We start from the raw sequence: 26817 nt of genomic DNA, 5'->3' as shown, positions 1-26817 counted from the left end.
ATTTTGAACTTTGACACTTTCTTTTAATTTTTTTTTTTTTAATTGATGAAAAAAAAGATTGTTCATGTATAATCATTAAGATAGGTGAGTACACATTGAACAAAATATGTAAATCTTAAGATTTGGATGAATAAATAAAAAGAAGAAAATTAAAAAGTTTGTTTATTCTTCATTTAAGAAAAAAGAAAAAGATAATCATAATAACTTAAAGATCTGAGTGGTATAGCAACTCTCACATTATGTTATGTTTCCGTGTGCTCACTCCTACATATATTTTATATGCTAGTACAGTCGTATTTATATAACCCTGAGATATAACCTACATATGAATAGGAAATTCCCAGTCTTATTCTATTCATTAAGATTTCTGTAAATCATTTTTATTCTTTCAATATCTTCAGGTCATTATATATAGTATAGAAATATACAAAGATTAAAGGTAAGTAACTATATTTTATTTATGCTACTGAATTTTAAGTCAGCGGTTTAATTTAGGTCACACTCATAGACATAAAAAAAACTATATATTGTGTACATTAACTTATTAAAGGATATTTTAACACAGTTTAATGTCACTCTACAAGAATTAATGATCAAAATATTTTGTGACATTTGGAAGTTACAATTTTTTTTATTAGGTCATATGAAAATCTCCCATAATACTTGGAAGTATTCGAAACACTTAAGGAATTTCTACCCCAAGGAATAGATTGCCATGATGACCGGTGAGTCTTTGCATTAAACGAAAAGCGCGTCTCGCGAACAAATTATCCTTAAAAAGTATTTTTACACAGATACTAGCTCTCTGAGTACTAGTTTCTGTTACACCACTTGATTAAACAAATATAAAGTTCTTTTATGGTTTTTAAATTTCCTCATGAACATATCACGTTTTTCGGTTTGTAATTCAAAGCTACGGGACTTAAACATGCAGTCAGATTGAATTGAAACTTAATTAATCCTGTATATGGTAAAAGGTAACCTGAATTTGTTATTTTCAAAAAACAAACCCTTTTTGTCTCTCAGTTATTGAACGATAACCATTAGTTTCGAGGCAGTGATCTTGGATCATTAACTTCAAGAATTTGTTTTTCGTTGAATTGGTGAATGTAAGCTCCCTTTCTATGTTAAATCTGTCTGATACAAGTATGTCATACCAGAGTTACATTGGTGTTTTGTAGTCACATTCGAGGCAGTTTTTTTCACATCGTTTTCTTTAAAACGCCAAATGATATTCTTTTAAAAAATGCAAGTTTTTTTAGGGCAATTTTATGGATTTTCATTTTATACTTCATTATTCCATCTCATTCTTTAATAATCTTGATATGCATAACATGGACCTTTCGTACGCTTCTGATATGGATGTTAATTTTAAATTGCGTATTAAGCTTGTATTTCTCTTATTACTCTAATTCCATTTGTATGCCTTCATTGGTAGAAGTTTAATGGTTATGTCATTTTCATCTATAGTCAACTGTTGTATTTCTTAATATCGAAATAATCATGAGGTCAAAGTAATCCTGCTTAGTCTTCTGTGTTGTTGTTTTGTTGTTATTGTGGTGTTTTTGTATGAGTATATTTTTTTTATATATTTTTTTTCATATGAATTACTTCTATTGTATTGCAATCTAACTGTTTTGAAATGTCTGTGGCATTCCATAGGCCCCCTAATGCAGTCGAAAATTACTGATCGCTCAGTTTAATTTAGCTATTTCATCATGCATCCAAATTATTTCGTTTTCCGTTAGGTAATGTGTGGTGGTTTTTTTTTTTTTTAATGTATAATATTTTCCTGCACCGTTTCGTTTTCCGCATAGGTATATTTACTGCAATGTATACTAGTATACTAGTATATACTATTCATATTTTCCGATGCGCTCCATGAGTTTTATAATACAAAAATAATCAGGAATAGCCGCCATGAACGTGACGTTTTTGGCAGCATGTCCTTGATAAACAATACACATTTATTCAAATATGTTTTGAAAACGACATGATATTTCAAATCCTTGAGAAAAATCAAAATTGGATACACAAGGAAGACAAAAAAGAGAGAGATTTTGGATGCACCAGTTACGAACTCTTGAAACTGATGGACTCAATGAGAGAGACGAAAAAAGATTTAAAAGCAAATCAAAACCATAATTATCTTGAAATCATATAAATTAATTTATAGAAATTCATACAATTAATCGAACATCTATAAATGTGTTAAACTTTTATTCCAACTTCATGTAGTTGTAGCTACAAACATATTTTATGTTACACTATTTCTCAACTCTTGTATAGATTAAGCTACAAAATTATTTTTTTTCATGCATCGATTTCACCTTGAGAGATGCACACGCCTGATGAAGCTAATTTGTTTAGCGAAATATTGCGTATATCTATTTAAAATCCAACTCCTCTTTATTGAAATTATGAAAATAAAATTGAGGAACTTTGATTTTGTGACGAAAATAGCCCAAAAATGGGCAAAAAAAAGAGAAATCATCAAATTGGGTACTTTCAAAGGGCTGCAACAAAAACAGAAGTGCACCATGGCCACCATATGATTTTTTCTTCACCAATCATTTTTTTACAGTCATATAAACCCAAAAATCAGGTTAAGAACATAAGTTTAATTCTAGAAATTTTTGGCTCCTCAGAGGTGTACATCCTTGACTGATAGATGTGGATTGATATTTGGAATCGATAATTATTTGGTCGGTGTTCTTTCCGAACCTGTAAAACAATTTTTTATGTGATCCTTCAACGGACACCAATTGATTGTTTTATAAATTTATATATCTAACGACATCAAATGATCAATTTTCGGTTAACATACACTTATTCACCATTTCCAGGTTCACACTCTCCGCACAGTAAATCTGTGCGTTTTTCGCAAACTGGTATTGGGATATCTAGGATTCTGTTCATTATTTGGTAACATATTCTCTTACAAACGACTTCTTATTTGCAATGGAATAAGGCTATATTCTTCATTAGTAGTTTATCATAGCTACAGAACACATTTGAGTTAACTATATAGCTTCTTAGATACTTATCACTAGACAGAAAGTTGATATTCAAATAAAAGGCTTTTAACTGGTTGCAAAAATTTCGAGGTATCTTATAATTTCTAAAAATCATGTGTTTATCATTCTTGTGCAGATTCTCTCTGATTTGAAAAAAAGATGGAGAAACGTACGTTTCACAACAGCAACAAGAAATGCGATTGTTTTTTCTTTCATTTTGACATTGCTATACAAACTATATACAATATACAATACAATAATGAAAATCTCTTCTGATTTTGACATTTCTCTCCAATTTGAACCAAAGGGAAAAACAGACAAGAGTTCGATGAAAAAAGTTGGTAGACTATCGTAAACTCTTATTGTTTTATCATGAATCTGCATTGGCTTTTTTTTTTTAGAGAAAAAAGCAATTTTAAAAGTTGTAACTTTTGAATTAAATATACTATCATTTTCATTTGACGTGGCTCGGTGCTTATACATCCCGTCAATGAGTATTATCTTTTATTTTTGCTGGTATGTTTCGTATGTGCTACTTTTTGTGTTTCTTTGGTTCGTATGACGTCACACTGTACTTTTAAGATCCCGCCATTATGTTATTGTTCTATTATATGTCATAATCAATGTTATTGTTCTATTGTAAATTTGAAAATACTTTGAACGACAAAATTGTTTCACTTCCGTAGTGGTATTAAACATGTGTAGATTATTAAAAATTCTCAAGAATGTCTGGATAATTTTAAATCTCTGCATGTTTCTGAAGTTAGTTCTAACATAACTTTTGATTGTTTAACCCTGTAATCCAGTGGAAATTTTCATGTCCATGCGCAGTGAATTGACAGACTAATGTATATATATAGGCCTGTGTATAGTTAAAAAAAATGATAATGATATTAATTTTCGTCGTGTGTTACCATGGTTACTGTACGACATTAAATTGACGTGTTGTAGAATACGATATGACCTTCTACTAAAGGTATTATATATACATTTATATAAGTTTTGGCACATTGAAGAAATTGGGAATTACTGGGTTTAAAATGAATTGAGATCTCCGTGTTTTGATAATAGGTGATATTTCAAATAGTTCAAAATAATAATATATGTAGATCTAGGTTGTTTGATTATTACACTATAGTGACATACGAATCACTATTTTGACTTCTTTTAAAAATAGATTGACAAATTGAAACCAGAATTTATAAATAGTGTCTTATATCAATAGCTAGGGAAGATGAGCTCTACAACGGTACCTCACATTATTGTGGTAAATTAAAGTATAATAACCCCAAATATATTGATTATAAAAAAAGATTGTTTTTTATATTTGACATGTTTAAAACGGAAGGAGGACATATAGTGTATATACTGGTTATCAAGATAACAAATGAACCCGGTATATATAAACACGGTGGTTTACCGTCTGGATACAAGAAATAGTGTATTGATCGTCCTATAATTGATATATAGATAGATCTGAGAGAAAATTTCCTATTCCTTCGCATCCATCTGTTTTATGAACTTCTTATTTATAAGATTTATAACATCTTTGTTGATTGACTGAAAGAATTTTGCTCAGGAATTTTGTAACGTATCGGAAACTTCCCAATAAAGATATCTGAACTTTGTCGTGCATTCATAGGGTGAATGAAAGCCAAACTGAAGGTATAGTGGTTTAAACATGTTAGATTATGTTAAACAAGCTTTAAACTAAGGTACTATGTTTAATTGTTTTGTGTCTACCTAATCACCCATTGTTCAGCACTGGTCAACATCAATTATTAAACACTAGCATTCTTCCGCCCCCTCCATATTTTTCTTTGAAAATGTAAAGTGCCATGGTTCTATATGGAACGCCACAGCTGTCTTATGTGGAATTCTGATATTACTTTATGTTGTTTTAATTTAACTTAATGATATTTTGTCTTTACTTAATATGGTTATGTAATGATGTTTTAATATAACGCAATATGGAATAGTCATTATAATTACGATACTGTTGTCAAGTCATTAAAGATTGCATATTTTGGCGTTAATATTGAGTCACTGATAAGGTCTTTGCATCGGAACTAAACACATTTATTCTAAAAACAGTTGTTGGCATGACACGGGTTATGTTCTTCCCATATATATTATGATGGTATGATACTAAACCCCTAACAGGAAGGATTGTGCCTGATTTCATATGATGAAATCATAATCTTTCAGTTAGTTTAATTGAAGTCTGGAGCTGGCATGTCAGTTAACTGCTAGTAGTCTGTTGTTATTTATGTATTATTGTCATTTTGTTTATTTTCTTTGGTTACATCTTCTGACATCAGACTCGGACTTCTTTTGAACTGAATTTTAATGTGCGTATTGTTATGCGTTTACTTTTCTACATTGGTTAGAGGTATAGGGGGAGGGTTGAGATCTCACAAACATGTTTAACCCCGCCGCATTTTTGCGCCTGTCCCAAGTCAGGAGCCTCTGGCCTTTGTTAGTCTTGTATTATTTTAATTTTAGTTTCTTGTCTACAATTTGGAAATTAGTATGGCGTTCATTATCACTGGACTAGTATATATTTGTTTAGGGGCCAGCTGAAGGACGCCTCCGGGTGCGGGAATTTCTCGCTACATTGAAGACCTGTTGGTGACCCTCTGCTGTTGTTTTCTATTTGGTCGGGTTGTTGTCTCTTTGACACATTCCCCATTTCCATTCTCAATTTTATTAATGATATTTCGATATTACACGATATGGTTTCGTATTGACTTGATATAGTTTTGTCATTACTCAATATGGTTTTGTCATTACTCGATGTGGTTTCACCATTATTCAATATGGTTGTGCCATTAGTCAATGCGGTTTTAACATGATGTGTATGTAACTTAACGTAATGTAGTTGTTTTATACATGATGTGGATTTGTTACTTCGTAATGATGATTTGTCTATTCTTTATATGGTTTTAACATTACGTAATCACTGTGTCTGAACCACACCGGCAAAATTTGTTCGGACTCGATGGTATCTATAACATCGGGCACAATGACGGAACATCAATAGACAAAAGAAAGATAGATTTCTCCTTATTTTCTTATTTTTTTCATGATATCAAAGAATATATATACATATACAACTATTTTCTATTGTGATATGCAATATTTTCTACAACTGTTCTATATTAACGGAGAAATAAGTAAAAATGCATGTCAAAATGACGAATTGATTGAATCTTGCCTCGAAATTGTTTAATTTCTCGTTAAATTGTTCACATTGTACGAAAAAAAAGGTACGGGAAGATAGATGAAATTATAAAGAATAGACAAATCATCATTACGAAATAACAAAAAAAGGGGCACATCATGAAATGAAACAACTACATTACGTTAAGCTACATACACATCAAAAAATGTTTTAAAACCGCATTGACTAATGACACAACCATATTGAATAATGGTGAAACCACATCGAGTAAAGACAAAACCATATTGAGTAATGACAAAACTTTATCAAGTCAATACGAAACCATATCGTGTAATATCGAAATATCATTTTAAAAGTAATGACTATTCCATATTGAGTTATATTAAAACATCATTACGTAATGTCAAAACAATATTAAGTAAAGACAAAATATTCTTAAGTAATAATAAAACAACATAAAGTAATATCAGAATTACACATAAGACAGATGTGGCGTTCCATAGTTCTGTATCTATATATGTGTATGCCCCGCGGGAAAATGACGTAATAATACTGTTATTATATCCATCAGTCTCGTGTAGATAAGCACGTGATCTGCATATTAGTTAGATCACGTGGGTTAGATGCAGGCTTCAAGCTAAAACTTGTTTATCATATAGGATAACAGTACATTAACTTCATATACAGATAATAATATTTATATCAGAATATTTATTTCTTTCAATTTTCGGTAAAATACAGGATGCCGAACTAGTAGTTTACTTTTGTTTAAAAATGAAATAAAAATGAAACAGATTTTTTTTTTCTAGTCAGTGTTCTAAAACATTCAAGAACCTCATTTTGAAGGTAAATAAGTCAAAATTGCCTTGAAAATCAAATGTATGTCTTCCGAGTAACTGTTAAAACATTTCATTTCCTCATATGTATTATCTATAATATCTACATAGATTTATACTATTATAAAACAATCAAACTTATATCATATTTATTTCTAGACGTTTCGTTTTCCGCATTAAAGTGCAACTTGAACTTGTACTTCAAGTTACATTTATGTGGGCTATTCTATTATATAATACTAGTGAACGGCGAATATTTGGATGAGTATAAACCAAGGAGATATGGCATGACATTGCAAAATGAGACAACTATCTACCATTGTTCAGATGTCATATGGATGTTATTAACATTAACATGTTAAACGATTCTAAACGCAAGAAACCCAAATGTCTGATCATGATTTATAATTAAACAATTAACGGAACACAAATAGGACAAACAAGAACCAACGAAAACCACTGAACCACCTGCACATAAAGAATGTGTCGGTGTTTAACATGTTCGTGAGCGCACATCAAAGCTTGGCGCACAACAAAGCTTGACTCTTCAGATTTGCATGATGTGCAAAACAATTTGCATAAAGACAAAATGCATAACGAACATTTGTAGGGTGGCCATTGTTAGCATTAATTGAAAGTTATTACAAAATCTACAACATCTGATAAATAAATCATGACTAAATTATCAATCAGACCACTGTTCAAAACACACTATTGACACACTTGATAGTAATGAAAATGTTAATGGTGTTTTATATACCTATATGGAGTAATTTTCTTTCAGAACGACAGGTCATTCTTTTTCAGAATCAACCCGGACGACACCATCTTTCAATGATATATGCTCCAAGGCATCAGTAAAATAATGACCTGTGTGAGGTCATTATTTTCTTTGATAAACATGCAATCTATGATTTACTTCAAAACTTTATTCGTCTAATAGTTTTTTGTTGCCTATTTGGAAAAAAACCGTCATTGTAGTCCCGCATTTTAATTAAAGAGACAAATAACGTGAAGTTTTGTTAATTTATCGCTACAATAAAGAAACATTATCATATATGTCAGATGAATTTTAATGTAGACTTTCATAAAATAAATCCAGATTTAACATATTCGTGTGTAAGATTTTGAAAATCTTATTGAGTCAAACTGAGTAGGTTCATTGATTTTTGGTTGTTTGCTTAACGTCCAGTGGCAAATATTTCATGCATGTTCAGAACGATAGTCATACACACTGAATAGGAAATCATACTGTGACCTACATGTATTTAAATTCGTCTTCGTGTCAGTTCTTAACTTTTTAAAATTTATGTATACCTTTTACTCTATCAAATGATCAACTAATAAGATAATCTTATATTCTATTGAATAACATTAACGTAACTCACGAAAGGGTCGGGTGCGGAGGGTATATAATTATATCCTGATTATCTTTTAATAAAATGTATTGCTATTCAAAAGACAATCTTTCTGAATTTTTCATTCGATTCAAGTAATATTGTTAAAAAAATAACAACTTTTCCGCGATCAGGAGAAATAACATAAAAAATAGAAAAAACATACCCCTCCCCCTTTTTCATAAGCTAAGTGGTACAATAAAGTACTTACAATGTGTCTAGTATTTGTCATATATACACGGATGGTAACAATACATTTGTGTCTTACTTCATGCAGTTAAAGTAATATTTTAATTGTGTATGGATAATATTTTGAAGAGTTTAATTTCACATTCTAAATGAGCCGCAGGGCGTATTAAAACCTGAACGCATTAGAAAGGAATATCCCACTTTAGTGTTGTTAGTAAAATAGGATACTAAATTTTACAAATCATTATAAAATTAATTTTTTTTACGGTATATAAGTCAGATAATGCATATTTTAAGGTTTTTCTTGTCGTAGAACACACCTCAGGGTGTCAGGATTGTTCAAAGAACCTTAAAATATGCATTATCTATAACATATATATGTTATGATAATCAATTTAACCTTCTGATTTAAGGAGGGTCTTCAACACTGGTATATCTAACGGTTCCATATGTATGATGTAAGGATTGAACACGGAGCCGTGATATCACCAAATACATATAGACAATATATAATAGATTTGAATAATGTTGTTTTTGAACGTGAACAACGTTTAGCTTGTTCTCCATCATTTCCACATTATGATTGAAACAATCATTACTAAGATATCACTGCCACGGCTGTTGCAGGAATTTTTCTGTCCGTTAATGAGAAACACGAAGTCTTTCTAATAAAACAAAATGATGTCTTATTTTTGCGATTTGTATGACTATTGCAGAAACGGTTTGTCTATTTACTGACACCATTTCTTATCCAAATATTTTTTTTAATCATAAATATCATAACTGTGGCTTTTGAAAAATCTCTTGCGATGTTAAATCGGAGTCTTTAGGAGTCATTTCGCTTCTATAAAAATTCGGTTGAGTGACGTATTTACTTTTTTCATATCAAAACAAGTTTTTATAAATGTATCATACAATGCCGATAAGTTTCTTTCGATTTTGTGTGGTGTAATCAATTCCATCTAAGATTTGATGGTCAGTTCTTAATCAGTTTAATGATCTTTCATCTTGTACAAGAAAGCCCCGTTATATTTGCAAGCTTTTAGCAGAATTGAATAAAACAAAAAACGACTACTAAGGCATTATCAGAATTATAATGATCTTTTATATAAAACAATAATTCGCCGATCTTTTAACCCCTTTAGATTTTGTTCCACTCTAATAACTGATTAATTCCTTGATATATCTCTTAATTCTATATTAAACGATCAAAACGATACATATATATATGAATATTTATATAACTACGTTTGTATTTTCTATTTGAAAGGTTGTGAGTTCTAACCCCGAACGTGGTCGATCTTTGTATGCCAAGAATCCTTATAACCACTATTTAAGGTGTCCGTAAGTGCCCTGTTGTAAGACAAACGTTCTGTCCCTTTCCAATATACCCTCACATTCCAATGGCAGTCCATATTTCATCGACCTTAAATTTCTCTCGGACGGTTTCTATTACAGGACCGTACCTTCATATATATTGTTAATTTGTTCTCGTGTGAACATGTATGAAATACTCGCCAATGGACGTTAATCATCAAAAATTAATTCCCGCACGTGTCATGTTCATTCGACTCCAATCTTATTAATAAGTTAGTAATTAACTAGAATTGTTTATTCTCCTCCCGAAGGTATGCGTTTCTCTCCGGCACTCCGGCTACCGATACCAATAAAAACTGACAACCACGATATATATAGCTTTTAGTGCAGAAAGTGGCTTTAAACACAAACAGTTTATCAATCAATATCTTTTTTTTTTAATACTAGCTACTATATATATATAGCATACATTTTCTTATTCATTCATTTTGGAACTTTTCTTAACCTAGTATGCTTATCAGATATATTTAGACATGAACATTTAAATGTATAAATTTTCACAGTTTGTAAAACAACTATTGAACTAGCTTTTTGGAATGTAAAGATCCATAATAATAACTTTTTTTTATTCCATAGCATGCAGAAGAAAACAAACCTTCCAGATGTATAGTTTTATCGAAGTTGTTTAAGTTTTGACCGAAAATATAAAACAGTACTTCAGATTAGCTTAGTTTTGTTTTGTTTGTCTAAAGTTTTTGGCAACTATATATACATGTGCAATTTTTTGGAAATCGAAAATCCATGATAGCCTGGTTTTCCGGATCATTTCGAGAGTTAAATACTAGTATAGGTCATAGTATTTGAACATTATAATAAACGTAAACCACCGTTGAAGGAATATAATTGTGTGGTTATATTATCGGTGAGTTTTAAAACATAAATAACTGATTAATCCAAAACAATTATGAATATACCAAATTGTTCGTCTCAACCTATAATAATATAATTAATTTTAACAGATATCCATAACTAGACTATTTCTCCTGTCTAGATAAATGTTCAAATATCAGAAGGTGATTATGAATAACTGGAACCAAGGATTTGTATAGAAATATACAAATGACCACAAATCCCTACTAAAACCCAGTCTAAAAATATGTTGAAATAATAGCTCTCTCACTGTTCCACAGAAAACAATCAATACTTCAAAGCAGGGACCGAAGTTCATAAACTTGGAAATCGACCCGTTCGGTCGAATTCGATTTTCGATTAACTCGGGTTGCTCGTAGAACGGTCTAAAACATCACCACTGATTAAACCTTTAATTTGACAATTCTCGAGTACTACCTATCTCGTGGACAATTTCAAGACAAAATGAAAATGTTTTATCGATTTTATCGATTTTTATATCAATGGCCATATTGCTTGTGCCGGCATTATCGTTGATTTTTCTCTCATAATTCTGAATAGAATATATGGTACTACGGTATTTTAACCTTGTAATATATCATTGAAAGTATTGAATCTTAAAATATCAAGTTTAATCTGGAATTGTTATTTTAATTTGTAGAGGGAATTTTAATAATTTTCTGCAGAACAAATTGCAGCGACGGAAAATACTTCATAAAATACGGGTTTTTTTGCCGGCGCTGGCAATATCGTGCATTTGTAAAGAGGTTATTTTAATATTTGCTTTTGACAAGTACGAAAATGTACATTGATCAACACAAAGAAATCTTTTTAAAGGGATTACTCGGCTTGTAAGTGAATACAAGATTTAAGTTTCAACTGTCTAGTGCCCTTTCGCAGTATTATGTAAAAAGATATAAACGAACTCAAATTAAAAACAATACAAGACTAACAAAGGCAAGAGACTCCGAATTTAGGACAGGTGCAAAAATAGGGCGGGTAACAAACATGTTTAGTGATACGTGTATATTAATATACATGTATTAAATTTGTAATATGTAGTTTATCCTTTTTAAAATTGATACGTCAAATGTTTATGGAGCCTTCAAATAAGCTGCCCTGTCATAATTACATTTATAGTGAATATAAATATAATCTAATTTTTATACTACCCGGTACACAGTTTTCTGAGGTGGATTTAGGGGGGACAGGGTGCTCCCCTTATAGAGCTTCATTTATGGTTTATCAAGACTCTTTACCGTTTTACTTTAAATACTCAAAATTTATATAGTTTGGTGGACTAGGGCCCCCCAATTTTTTTCAAAATCAAGGATCAGCATCTTGTCATATGACTGTTCCAAGAAGGTATGATGAAATGTCCTCAACACCACAAAAGATAGATAATGCACTTTTCAAATTTGTTTCAGGAAAAGAATGACTGCCATAAAAGTATTCCTTTCTCACAGTAATGAACTTGATGATCAGCAACTGGTTTATGATGAAATCCTTCCAAAATTGGAAGTGTTTAAAGACATAAGCATCCTTACCCAAGATGAATTACAACCAGGACAAATTTTTCTGTCTAGTTTAACAGAATTGGTTGACAAAGTTGATAAGACACTTCTATTCATCACTAAGAATGCCATGCAAAGTAGCTGGTGCAGTCTAGAATTACTAATAGGTCTAGAGAGATCCCAAAGGAAACAGCAGCTTTCAGTTGTTCTTTTACTACATGGTATTGAAGAGAAAGATGTATGTATAATCATTTTTATTTGTTTTTTATTTTTTTAAACACAGTAATGGTAGATTCATTTATTTTCGTTGGTATCAATTTTCATGGATTGAGGAAAACTCACCATTTCGTGGATATTTGATTTCGTAGTTTAGACAATCTCTGCATAAGCCTATGGAATATGCTCAATTCGTCGAACATGTATGTATGTAGTTCACCTGTACCCACAAAATCCTTGTTATCCCGCGATTAATAATGAATCCACAGTAGTTCAACCCTTCATTTATTCAGAAGGAATCAAAACACTTGTAAATTATATTATATAATTGTGTGGTACAGCCATATTCTTTGTAATGTTATTATAATAAGGCCCAGTCCTTAGCTGCACATGTTTGAGGACAGCTCATTGCCATGAAACACAATTATTCCGTATATTGGTGACAGGATATAATATAATTTTCATATCTAATTTTTTTTATTTCTTTATAGATTCCACAAATTGCAGTTTTACAAGAAGCTAGAAAAATTATTTTTACAAAAGAAAATGATTCCTGGGTTACTGAGACAGTTGAAAGGATAAGAGGTATGTTTAATATTAAACTAGTTGTATGAAAACATGTATTTAAACTTAAAAAAGTATGATGATGAACAGATGTACCACTAGCTTAGACGGTAGCAGAGTGGTTAGAGTAGTTCATCTGCAGTGAACACTAAGGCTGTCAACTCTGAGGTTTTGAGTTGATACTGTTCTCTCAACAAGGTGTATTCGTCTGATCTAAGATTGCTAGTTTTCCTGTAAAAGGTCAATGGCACTCCAACCTCTTTCACTAATAAAAAATTGTTGCTTAGAATGCTAGAAGTGTCTTTAGCTTTTTAGCTAAGACATACCATAAAAAGAAAGGGGTACTAATACTTTGTGTCTTTTTTACCAGTTTTGAACTTTGTGTCTTTTTTACCAGCTTCAAAACTATTTTTTAATAAGTAGTAAATGTTAAGCTAGTACATATTGATAGAACAATATTGTGTTGTTAATACAGTAAACTTTTTTTTGCACAGACATCAATTAAAAAAAAAATAAGTGTATTATAAAAAAGATGTTGATTTTTTTATTTCAGAAAAAGAGACTATAAAACAATTGATGCCAGCAGGAAATGTAGCTCATGGTCTGGTATGGTCACATTATGCAGGGTTACTTCAATACATCCTACCAGGTATACTTTTATTTTTAAATGAATGTTTTTTATCTGCTTTCAATGAAGATGTTTGAGACCACAAGTGTACAGCTGTACCTAATTATTCACCACTCCTTACTTAGACTGTCAGGTGAAAGGAATAACACCAAGCATAAAAAGTCATGAACAAAAAATTACTGTGAAAGTACTTTAATTGGTGGTTATCAATTTTCATGGTTTGAGCAGCATTTACATGATCGTGGGTTTTTAAATTCGTGGATTTTAGTTTAAAAAAAAAAAAATAATGAAAAATTGAAGCCATTAGAAACGAAGGTTACTAATTGTCTGTATTGCAAAGTAAACATTGACCCATGTAAACCGTAGTGATCACATGTATCAACCCGAGATAATATGATCAACAGATTAAAGACCATCAAAGGTGTTTATTAGGCCATAAACATGTCACCTAAAGAAAACAGTTACATAAACATATGTTATAAACGTATCTTGAATTGTAAAATAATTATTATTAAAAGCAAGCCCAGCATTTTTAATATTTCCAATACGTACGAGATTTATGAGGATATAAAATGAACACTTTATCATAGCATATCAATACCATAAATCTGACTTGCATCGATCAAAAATATTTTTTTATGAAAATTAAAAGATTATTAGTTGGACATTTTTTGAAAGGGTATAATCCTGTCTGCAGTTGTAGTTCATAGTGCATTTGCCCTGTGCATGACTACTACTATAGTATTCTCAGATTTGGAGATATTCAATATATTCTCTAGACCATATCAGTAGTCAAACCTACATGGTTATCTTTCCATGTATTGATTTGGACAACGGTTGTTTTATTTCGTTGGACACTTAAATTTGTGGATAAAGTCATCCACGAAAACCACGAAAATTGGTTCCCCATGAATAAAAGTACTTTCACAGTAGTTCAACTTAGTCATTGCTATGCATCATGATGCATATGAACAAAAATTGTTTTAGCTTTAAAACCTATTGCTGTTTGGTTTGAATTTCTGCCTTCTCAATAATTCTTTAGTTATCTATTTAGAATTTAATTTTACCTTCTTTGACATTTTATTCATTTTTTTTTTTACAGATTTAGAAAATAATTTGAAGGAATCTGAATGGTATAAAAATCAATCCACCCTTCAGAACCATGTGTCAACAAAGTTTTATGAAATGGTACCAACATCATGTACCTGCCATTTTGATCTGTCAAAAGTGGACGACAATATCAAACTGGTCACAGTTTTAGAACTTTCCAATACAATTAGAGGGGGAAACATTAGAAAATTTGCAGTCAAACTTTACAGTATTACTGATGGTGATCAGGTGAATAGTTATTTTTGGTGTCTTTATCAAGGAGCCTTGATTATTTTTTTTTCCTTCTATATCACCAGTTTTGGAAAATCATGTGTTGGTCATAATTTCATTGTTTATGTTCAGTAACCTTGAGCTCCTGTCCAAATAGTTTTCACAAGGGCATTACATTTTGTGCTTGCATGAGACATTGTAGTTGAATGTCAATGTTTTCGTTTTCATTTATTAACCCATTTGAAAAAATTAATGCATAATTGCAGAGATGACTTTTCCAATGCATGTTATTGTGGACGTAAAGATGTTACGGCCGCAAAAAAACTGGACACGAAAATTTTTTTTTATATTATTTTTTTTTAACTAACATATCAGCCCTATCAATTAATGCATAGTTTGAATGATTCTTGTTATTTTGATTTTGAGCAGCAGACATCCTTAAAGACAAAAAGATGTGGTATTAGTATATGATTGCCAATTCAATGGAGCATCACTCCACCAGAGGATGTTAACAAATTTTCAGATTTCTCAAATTGTGGTTATATATAATATTGTAGTCTAAGTGTTTTCTAAAGGGCTTTAGGAATCTACATTTTTTTTCTATAGACCTTGGGAATAATTGTTTCATAAGAAATGAACCACTCATATTATATATTTTGTTTGTTCATGCTTTTCAAATACCTTTTCAGACATATTTCTGCATTTGTGAATACCCAAGTGCCATAGGAGCAATGAAGGCAATGGAAGATCACCATTTAACAAAGTTTAGTATAGATGACAAGAAGTTACAGTTAGCAAGGTTTTACTATACCATGAACTCTGTGATAAACCACTTTGATATATCTAGAAATAAAGCAAGAGTTGTTCTTTTCAATGGTAATATACAAAAAAAATCAAATTATAATACAAAATGTAGTTTTGATATTGATGATAGTAATAATAAATGATGATAATAAATGATTGCACATTATATAAATTAAAAGAAACTTGGCATAGTATGTGGTACTGGTACTTGTTATATGTAAAAAGTAAAATCACAAAAATACAGAACTCCGAGGAAGGAAAATTCAAAACGGAAAGTTTTGTAAATGAGTCAGCAACCCATGTAACACAAATAACCAAAAGACTTCTAGAGACTGTCTTCAACAATAAAGTTGTCTATTTACAATATATTTGGGGACTGAAACCAGCATAAAAAACAAGCCATTCCTGCCAATTATAAATCACCTCCTGTCTAAAATTTACCAGTCTAAACAGACTCTGCAAAATGCAGACAACTTTTTGTTTTATAAACTCTAAATTCTAATGTAGCATAAAAAAAAATAATTATGAAATCACCTTATTTATTTTTACAGATGAAACTGAGAAAGTGTCTGAAGTTTTAGTAAAAGCAATAAAACAAGATTTACAACTAACTGAAAAAGTTATGCCAAAGGTTTGTAATAATGTCTAAATTGTTTTCCCTCCATAATAGTGTTCACTTGCTCAAACATACTGAAACATTGATTAGGTATTTAATAATATGAATTTTGGCTAAAGAAACAACATTGTGCTTGACACAGTTATGTACAGGCACAGTAAAAGAGTTGGACACAGTAAACAGATTGAAAATATGATTTTGTCCCTTTTAACCCCTGATATTGAATTGTTAAAGAAATGCAATAGCCATTAAAAGCTCATACAAAGTGGAATCAAATAAGGCAATGAGAACCAATGTTTTATGGCTGATGGCTTTTTGTTGTTTCTTGGTCTTTGATGTTCTTCTTTGAAGTTATTGCTAAAAGTTTTTATTCATAATTTAGTCTTTATAATTTAAAAACACTTTTTTACCTATAGCATCTAAATAATTTGGATAACTTAATAATTCAGGAGAGCCCAATCAGACCTAAGCTGGAAGACTTGGAACCTACACCAGAACTTGAATACCAATATCAGGTGTATATAGCTCATTCTGAAAACAGTGAAGACAAACAGAGTGCCAAAGAAATTATTGAATACCTAGAACAGAAGGGGATACACAGTATCCTGAAAAATCCTGACAGCCCAAATGACCCAGAGGTGAAGTCTAATACACTGATAAAAGCTGTGCAGAATTGTAGATGGTTTATTTTTCTGATGACCAAAAATTCAGTTAAGGACAAGATGCTTCAGCTGAGGGTACTAGCTGCCCTCCATGATGGTATCCTTAAAAGAAGAGTAAGGGTTATCCCTGTGGTAGATAGACGTAATGATATCTACATACCAGATGCTCTACAGTGGGTTACTTATGTACCTTATAATGGACAAACAAAATCTCATCTTGAAAGTCTTCACAATATCGTTAGTGGTAAGTGCCTGTTATTTATCAAAGATAGATGAAACTGTTTGAAGTTCTTTGTTTGGTTTAGTTGTTTTGTTATGGATGTATAATACAAATTTCATTGCACACAGGACACATGTTCCTTGAATAAATTTCATCAGGTCTGCTCAAAATCAAAAGGTCAGTAAACCAAAAAAGGGTTTTTCAAATATTTTTTTTTTTCATTTACTTTCTTAAAGTGGAATTCTATCTTCCTAGGGGTGGATTTAGCCATTTTCAAAAAAGGGGTTCTCAATGCAGGATAAAAGAGGGGTCCAGCTATATGTCTCCTTTCAAATGCATTGATCATCAAAAAAAGAAGGGGGGGTTCTAACCCCCAAAACCCTCCCCCTGGATCTGCCACTGCTTCCTTTGCTACAGTTTTTACAATTTACTGGGACTTCAATATTTAGTGTGTAAATCATGACCAAAGTTTCAGTTGCTGAAAAAACTTAACTTTAAAAACTACCAAACTTAACACAGTGTTTATGCTTGCAATTTTTGTTTTTATAAGTTAAATGAAAAAGAATATGAAAATCACTTCTGCTGTTAAGTACAGATATTAATGTTGCTGTAGTGAAACAAATTATTCAGGTGATTTTAACTATCAATTTACAGGAGTCAACTTGGACAATTTTGGTTTGATTTGGTTCAAATTGCACTATATTTTTTGTATTTGACCTGTAAAATCAAAATAGAATTAACGTCTTGCAAGATAATTTAGTTTTAACACATTACGCTTGAAAAGAAACTGACGGATCTGTTAATGATTTGTTTTGTTTTAGGAGAAGACTTTCCGTTGAAAACAGAGATGTTACTTCCAGCTGGAGATGTAGCCAATGGTCTTGCCTGGGGATATGTTGTTAATTATCTAAGAGTTATCTTACCAGGTAAGTGAATTAGTATGCTCAGAGAGGGAGGGTATAACTAGTTTGTCAGTGTGGGAGACAGTTATGATAACAAAACAATATTTACGCTATTTTAATGGACCAAATATATTTTTTAAGCCCCACCTATGATAGAAGAGGGGCATAATGTTTTCTGGTCTGTGTGTCTGTTCTTTTTTTCCGTCCGTTCATCTGTCTGTCTGTCCGTCCGCTTTCAGGTTAAAGTTTTTGGTCAAGGTAGTTTTTTTTATGAAGTTGAAGTCCAACCAACTTGAAACTTATTACACATGTTCCCTATGATATGATCTTTCTTATTGTAATGGCAAATTAGAGTTTATACTCCAATTGCACAGTCCACTGAACAAAGAAAATGATAGTGGGAGTGGGGCATCCATGTACTTTGGACACATTTTTGTTTTTATCTCATGACAAAGATTATTTGCTACATGAATGATTGCCTATTGCTTCAACGTTAGATGAAGAAAATCATTGATTTATTAGTTTGCATATTTATTAAATGAGTAGAAATTTGCTTTTAATTAGAAGATTAAACAGATTTCTGGTTTCAAATATTTAGGTTTTTGTGTAATTTGAACTTTCAATTTTTTATACATGTCTCTGTTTCATTAAAGTTGTAATAGTACTAAGAAAATCCTTCTTTGATTGAATAATTAACAAAAAAGGGGGTGCTGAGGATCTGCCTCTCACTGTTTCCATAATGTTGGCATGACCTTGACAACATATTATGTTAAATAAATGGAAAATGTGTCCATATGTGACACAGATCACAGATTATGCCCCCCCCCCTTTGCATATCATATAAAATTATAAAGGGATATAACTGTAGAACAGTAAAAGTGGTGCTACCCGAATTTATACTTGATCTGACTTTAGTGGTAATAGGTATTGTGTATAAATTTCATAAGATTTGGATGAGACAATCTTCAGTTAGAGAATGGAAACGAAATTTTTCCATTTGTAAAGGGGTACAACTCTAGAACAGTTAAAGTGCACCACCAACATTTAAATTTGTTCTGTGTTTTGTGGTGACAAGCATTGTGAAGACTTTGAGTTTTCTGTTGGGTAGCTCTTTCTCATAGTCTGTCCCTGTATGCAGGCCCCAAACATAAACCTCGAATTTGTCAAGCTATTATATTTTTAAGTGATTTGACATACAAATTCAATTTAATTCATCAGAAAATCTCATCTGAAAAGAGATATATTCACACTATTTTCAGTATTTTCTTTTTTTCAGATGCTTTAAAAAACATTGAACAGTCTTTTAAGAAAAAGAATATCAGCGATTATAAATGTCCTGAAACTCTGTTTATAATTATACCAAAGAGTTGTGATGCTAAAGGTGTGATGAAAGATAAAAATGACAGAATATCTAGCTTTACAACTACTCCTGATATTCATCCTTTTGGTGGAGGCAGACCGTTTTCTTGTCAAATATATCAAATTACTGATCAACCAGTAAGTCTGTTTTCATACAAATTCACACTTTAAATACCGGGAAGATGATATGAGAAACAGAATGAGACCAGTGGTATAAACTGATTGATTAGCAAAAGAAATACAGTGTTAAAAGTTAAAACCACTTACTTACATTTTATACTTTCTAATTTTTAAGAAACTAAGGTTTCAACTTCCTTAGACTAACTTGACATTCGATGGATTTGGCTATTTATTTAGGTTGAAGACTCTTTGGTTATATAACTCTTTAATTGATTCAGTTCTTTATTCATCCTTGGTTTTTAAATATTCTGCTTTGGATCACTCTTGATGAATGTTAATGGGGCTCGCGGGTATAGCTCGATTTTTTTTTAAATAGAGGATTTTGTTATTTTTTTTCTATAAATGAACTTAATCATATTCTTAATAAAAAAATAAAATAAAAAGATGGGGTCACCATTCATTTAATGTTAAAAAAAAATTTGCACCAAAGGGAGATAATTTGGATGTTTTTCAATGATATTAACATTTTAAAAGGCATCTCAGACCAAAAAGAATTGATTTTTTTGGTTGACTTTTTATGTACCATATCATAAAGTTACAATTAAGAGTGTAATAAATAATTTATAATGAAAACAAAAAAATTATTTAAAAAAAAGAAAAATTCTTTCATTGTTTTCTCTTTAATAGTGCTGGTATGCAAAAATTTCTTTCTATTTTATAGGACAAATATTTTATTGGACAATATGCTGCACCTATTACATGTTTACATGAGATGAAGGAATGGAGGATTGCTGGTGTTACTGCAGACACAATTTTATCAGAAGCATACAGTTTTTATGAGATCGTTAAGAATCTTATGGAGTCAGCTGATCCTCAAAAAGCCAAATGTTGTGAATTTATTTATTTTGATGGTGAGTTTTCCCAAGCATTTGATACCAGTAAGATTGACAATTGACAAATTAGGCATACCTGTCAACTGACCTGTATTCTGCGGGTGTGTGCCTAGATTTTCTCAATTTTGAGGGATCACCCGGACACCCGCTGGGTCATTGAAATAACCCGGGAATTCCGAAAATGACCCGATTTCACCCGTATTTCTTAGCCTTGAGATTGATTTCATAAGTAATATTTCTTTGAAATACCGGCAAATTCGTAATTCTTCCATGAACAGGAAGTTCATCTAGCTATGTAAACTGTCAAATTAAGTGACCCATTAAGTGCATGGCTTTACTTGACAGCTTTGGTGTCAAACACACTGTTAATTAACACCAATTACCTTAGCTTCAGGTCGTAAATAAATTGCACCATGGTTTACAAACTGAACTAGAGTTACTTCCCCTTATTTGTCACCATTCAAAATTATTCCTTATATTTACGTTTTATGGTTGACAAAGATTAAATCATAAAAATATAAAATTCAAATACATATTGAAAAATAACTTTTCATTATTTTTATACCTTCATACAATTTTTTAAAAAAAGTTGAAAAATATTGATAGTATGATACTAAACCCCTAACGGGAGGGATTGTACCTGATATTCATATGATGAAGACATAATCTTTCAATCAGTTTAATTGAGGTCTGGAGCTGGCATGTCCGTTAACTGCTAGTAGTCTGTTGTTATTTATGTATTATTGTCATTTTATTTATTTTCTTTTGTTACATCTTTTGACATTAGACTCGGACTTCTCTTGAACTGAATTTTAATGTGCGTATTGTTATTCTTTTACTTTTCTACATTGGCTAGAGGTATAGGGGGAGGGTTGAGATCTCATAAACATGTTTAACCCCGCCGCAATTTTGCGCCTGTCCCAAGTCAGGAGCCTCTGGCCTTTGTTAGTCTTGTATGATTTTAATTTTTAGTTTCTTGTGTATAATTCGGAGTTTAGTATGACGTCCATTATCACTGTACTATTATGCATATTTTAGGGGCCAGCTGAAGGACACCTACGGGTGCGGGAATTCTCGCTACATTGAAGACCCATTGGTTGCCTTCGGCTGTTGTTTGCTCTATGGTCGGGTGGTTGTCGCTTTGACATATTCACCATTTCCTTTCTCAATTTTATTTTTACATTTATACTTCCTTAATAAAATTAACGGTACCAATTTTCTTGCACCAGATGCGCATTTTGATAACTGTATTACTATATTTTATCATAGTCTAATGTCTTTGTTAAATGTAAAAAGTTATGGTTAAAGGCTATATAATTCGGAGTTTAGTATGACGTCCATTATCACTGTACTATTATGCATATTTTAGGGGCCAGCTGAAGGACACCTACGGGTGCGGGAATTCTCGCTACATTGAAGACCCATTGGTTGCCTTCGGCTGTTGTTTGCTCTATGGTCGGGTGGTTGTCGCTTTGACATATTCACCATTTCCTTTCTCATTTTTATGGTTAAAGGCTACATAGTCAATAGACTCAAACATATATAAAAAGTACATTAAATTCCAGTGTTTGATGATTGTAGTATTTTTTCTCAAAAAGTAAAGCACATAAGACTGAGTTACACAAATTTATAAAAATCTTTAAAAGTGGAATGAAATAATATTTAATAAGATTTAAAATGACTTAACAAAGTGAACATGCAATGATGTTTTGGTATCTTTGATATACATTATAAGAAAATGTACCATAAATACTGAAATTCAGCTCGAAAAAGTTTGTACGCGTTATGACCTGAGATTTGATTCTTCAATGCAGGTCATGACCTGCATTTTCATCGTCACAGGTTGACAGGTATGATTAGGAATTGCAATATATTGTGCAGTCTTATCATCCTTTATGATGAATGACATCTTGATCATCAGAACATCCCAAATTATTATTAATTAGTTAAAGAGGATGTGCCCTATGAGTGCCAATGAGACAACTCTCTATCCAAGTCACAGTTTATAAAAGTAAACCATTATAGGTCAAAGTATGGTTTTCAACACGGAGCCTTTGCTGACACCGAGCAGCATGCTATAAAGGGCACCAAAAATTACTAGTGTAAAACCATTCAAATAGGAAAACCAACGGTCTAATCTATACAAGAAATTAGAAACACTTATGAACCACATCAACAAATGACAACTACTGAACATTAGATTCCTGACTTAAGACAGGCGCAAACAATTTCAGCGGGTTTAAAAGTTTGAATGGTACCAAACCTTCACCTTTATCTGAAACTATAGTGTAACATCACAACATAGAAAGACACATGTCTATAACCCGGGATTGCCTTGTCAATTGAAGATTTCTTGCTATTGCGCAATAGAATATACAAAGCCAACATGAGCTTTTTTTGTTAGAGTTTTTATCAAAAGCAACTGTGGTAAAACTAAAAAGAGCTAGAAATCAATACCATATTATATACCTGAGACTCTTCTATTTTATGAAGTAACAAAACAACTGCAAGTCTGTTAGTCCTCTGAGATTTCTCCAAACTAATCAGCAGCTCAAATGAACACCGGGATTGCCTTGTCACTGTAAAATATCAATTGAAACACCATTTATTCATTGAATTAAAAGGTTAAAGAATATATATTTTTAAGGGGGCAAACTTAAAAATTTTGCTGGAGAAATCTTTTTAATATTCAGAAAAGAAATAAAAGAAATTATTTTTACATTCAATACAAAAGATATACTGATCCAAACACTGGCTTGATGGGGGTTTCTTGATTTTTGAATTAGAAACTTAAGCTTAGGACTAAGAGTATTGTACATTAAAACTACTTTTATTGAAACTGAGGATTTGAAAATATTGAACATTTTAATATCCAACTACTTCTAATTGACAAGGCTATACAGTGTAATTTATGTCAATCATTTGTTTTTGTTTTTTATCATTTCATCCTTCTGTGTTGGGGACATCTTTCTTGTTGTGACTATTTTTTTGTAATGCATGATGCTATAGCAGTTTTTTAGTTGGAATGGTGGATTTTAGGTTAAATGTATTTGAAACATACAAATTGTTTATATTGATCAAGATTAACATCTGTATTTGTAATCAATCCTGTTAAGCAACCATCAATCAATCAATCAAATTAAAGTCACACAAATTGCAATGATAAAAAATTATTTAAAATTAATTTATGTTTTTTAGATGAGAAAGATTCTTTGGCTGATATAATAGAGAAAAGGATTGGTTAGACAACATGTTTACTTAGCATGCAGGATATGGATGAGCAGACAAATTCATGACAATCAAACACCATTGCTTTCTTATCTGTGCTATATATCTGTCTCATGCTTATTTTGAAGATTTTCTTTGAAGCGAGTTTGGACCAATGTTAATATTATTAATATTTGTATTGTCATACTGCTCCTTAATTTTGATTCAATTTCATAAAAGCAGAATTGCACTACTACTTTTCTAATTTTAGCAGTATTTTTTATAATAATGTCTTTACCTTGACAAAAGCTTTATTATAAAGACCATAAAATTGAGAAAGGAAATGGAGAATGTGTCAAAGCGACAACAACCCGACCATAGAGCAGACAACAGCCGAAGGCCACCAATGGGTCTTCAATGTAGCGAGAATTCCCACACCGAAGTTGTCCTTCAGCTGGCCCCTAAAAATATGTATACTAGTACAGTGATAATGGACGTCATACTAAACTCCGAATTATACACAAGAAACTAAAATATTTATTTCATTGAATGAACAAGTTTATACCACAGACTACAGCACTATTTTGCTACTAAGTAGTTATTTTGTTGAGTACAATACATTGTATCTACCTCTAGACTCTAGAATTATGTTTCATGAAAATTACTAGTCCTCAAAAAAACTTTGGGCTCCCTTTTTATATATTTTTTTATAAATACTTGATTAAAGGACCTGCATATGTTTTTTATGTTACCATATATCAATTACTTGGACCACTGTTATTAAAAAGTAGTGTTTTATATTTTTGCATATTGTTTTATAGATATTTATTTATTGTTGATGTTATTTATAATATAATTATTTTTTCCAATATGTGTGCCCATTTGTTTATACAATACCAGTTTAACATTTTGGTTAAAATTAGTTTGCTAAGAAGATGTGATCACATCTACATCAAACATATACATGTTGGTTATGATGTCAAATTAATAATAAAATAAAAATATATGCCAAATAAATTCTTTTTTTCACCAGATTTCACAGTTCACTTTACATGGAAATTTCCTATAGTGTATGAGGAGGATATAATATGTCCTATCGACAATCTATTATTGCTAACCCAATTATACCTTACCACAGATTCACCTGATAGTTACCTGTCCATTTAAACTTTTGGCAGTTCATTTGTCCCATTGAACAAATACAACAGGTATTGTTCTCTGTATAGTTTATTCACTAGGACCTTTAAATCTATTCTAATTATCTAAATTGATAAAAAGAAGTTTACCTATTTTTATTGATCATTATCTTTTTTGTAACATTTGTCTGTGAGACTATATTGAACAAGGTAAAATATGAAAAAAAATGCAAAAGTATCTTCTATTGTATGTTACTGATTTAAATTTAGCAAAATATCTAAAATACGTAAAATGGTGCCTATGTTTAGTGTTTATATGCCATAATTTATAATTTATAAATAAAATGGTGAATTGTTTATTATAACTTCCCAGCTTTAAAAAAAATGGGGGTATACTTTTTTACCTCTGTCTGTCTGTCTGTCCATCGCTCCAATGAATATTGTTCATCACATTTTTCTCAGTGGCTACATAACAAGGATTTCTGAAATTTGGTTTCAGGGTTTATATTAGTAACGTCCCATTTATGGGCATTATGTTTTCTAGTCTGTGCATCTGTTCTTTTATTACTTTTATTAATTGTTCTTTCTTCCGTCTGTCCCACTTCAGGTTAAAGTTATTGGTCAAGGTAGTTGTTGATGAAGTTGAAGTTCAATCAACTTGAAACTTAGTTCACATGTTCCCTATGATATGATCTTTCTAATTTTATTGCCAAATTAGAGTTTTGACCCCAATTTCAGGGTCCACTGAACATAGAAAATGATAGCATCTGTGAACTATGGACACATTCTTGTGTATTGCAAATTCAGGTGGTCTGTGGAATCATTGAATCTTTACATTGATAAAGTTCTATTTCCCATTACACCAGGGATGTAAAGAAAGGATTTGTCTAGGATCACAAGCCAAAATTACCATATTATAGAGATAGCTGGTCTATAAAATTGAGGAGTGAGCGGGTAATGTGTCAAAGAGACAATAACTTGACCAAAAAGCAAAAAACAGTCCAACAGACCACCAAAAGGCTCTCTTACAATGAAGGTATATGATTTAGGGAGAGGACCATGATTTAATGAAACTCTGGTGCACTATGATTTCAATACTTGTGTGTGCACTAATCAGGTATGTTAAGGCAAACAAGAATTGTAATATGTTTAAAAAGTACAAGAACTTGTTCTTAAACATCACTCATTTGACCTTTATGTGCAGGTCAAATGCCATCTTCAAGAATACATGACACTTTGTCTTGAGGTGCAACAATGTGCCCAATTTAAAAAGCATGTCAGAGTATAAAATCTCTCTTCTGGACAACAAAATGTCGTTAAAATTAATTTCAATATCCAGGTCAAAGACCAAGGTAACATGAAGGTCCTGATTCTACACAAAATGTAGTCTTATGGTTATACATGTACACCTGCATTGTCAATTTCACATGGCACCCAAGTGTCAAATTATGAAAGATTTGTGTTGCTCTGTTATGTTAAGATATTTGATGTGATATATATGTATATGTCAATGTTTTGATAACATTTGTTATTATTATTCTTGACACCATTTTTGTAAAGGCAAGGATTTGTATAGTAAGACTTACTATACAAATCCTTGGTAAAGGTAGATTAAAATCGACCAAAATTTTTAATTTGATCCATTTTATGAAATTAATTTATTCCCCATTTCCAAAACGATGGATGCATCCTGCAAGTCCTTTAAACAAAACTACTGTGCTGACAAAAATATCATTCATGTGGTCATTATCTGTTCATAAAATCAACATTTTATCGTAAATAAATAGAATTCCGAAATATCCGTACT

The 26817-nt window shown here is 31.3% G+C and overlaps 1 protein-coding gene across 6 annotated transcripts; it reads left to right on the top strand.

The window, feature by feature from the left end:
* The first annotated feature begins 260 nt into the window (after positions 1–260).
* LOC139516817 (uncharacterized) lies at positions 261–24891 on the top strand. 6 transcript variants are annotated; one of them, XM_071307142.1, is made up of 12 exons: positions 261–439; positions 12277–12601; positions 13071–13164; positions 13697–13792; positions 14874–15109; positions 15781–15967; positions 16447–16526; positions 16961–17417; positions 18215–18319; positions 19572–19792; positions 20496–20685; positions 23866–24891. In XM_071307142.1, exons 2-12 carry the CDS (start codon positions 12284–12286, stop codon positions 23910–23912), a joined length of 2031 nt encoding a protein of 676 aa, XP_071163243.1. In that variant the 5' UTR covers positions 261–439; positions 12277–12283; the 3' UTR covers positions 23913–24891. The 6 variants fall into 6 exon arrangements, with proteins under 6 accessions (XP_071163243.1, XP_071163244.1, XP_071163245.1 ...); XM_071307143.1 differs by lacking the exon at positions 261–439 and adding an exon at positions 449–725; XM_071307144.1 differs by lacking the exon at positions 261–439 and adding an exon at positions 3901–3993.
* Positions 24892–26817: the final 1926 nt, after the last annotated feature.

Source organism: Mytilus edulis, chromosome 3 (genome assembly GCF_963676685.1).
Source record: "Mytilus edulis chromosome 3, xbMytEdul2.2, whole genome shotgun sequence".
Classification (NCBI taxonomy): Eukaryota; Metazoa; Mollusca; class Bivalvia; order Mytilida; family Mytilidae; genus Mytilus; species Mytilus edulis.
The sequence above is the reverse complement of the archived record's forward strand: the minus strand, read 5'-3'. Positions and strand labels throughout refer to the sequence as shown.

Coding starts and splice junctions, on each gene's coding strand:
- LOC139516817 (XM_071307142.1), top strand. CDS start 12,284: ATGACTGCCATAAAAGTATTCCTTTCTCACAGTAATGAACTTGATGAT. Junction 15,110..15,780: donor GTATTACTGATGGTGATCAG/GTGAATAGTTAT, acceptor ATACCTTTTCAG/ACATATTTCTGCATTTGTGA. Junction 20,686..23,865: donor TGAATTTATTTATTTTGATG/GTGAGTTTTCCC, acceptor TATGTTTTTTAG/ATGAGAAAGATTCTTTGGCT.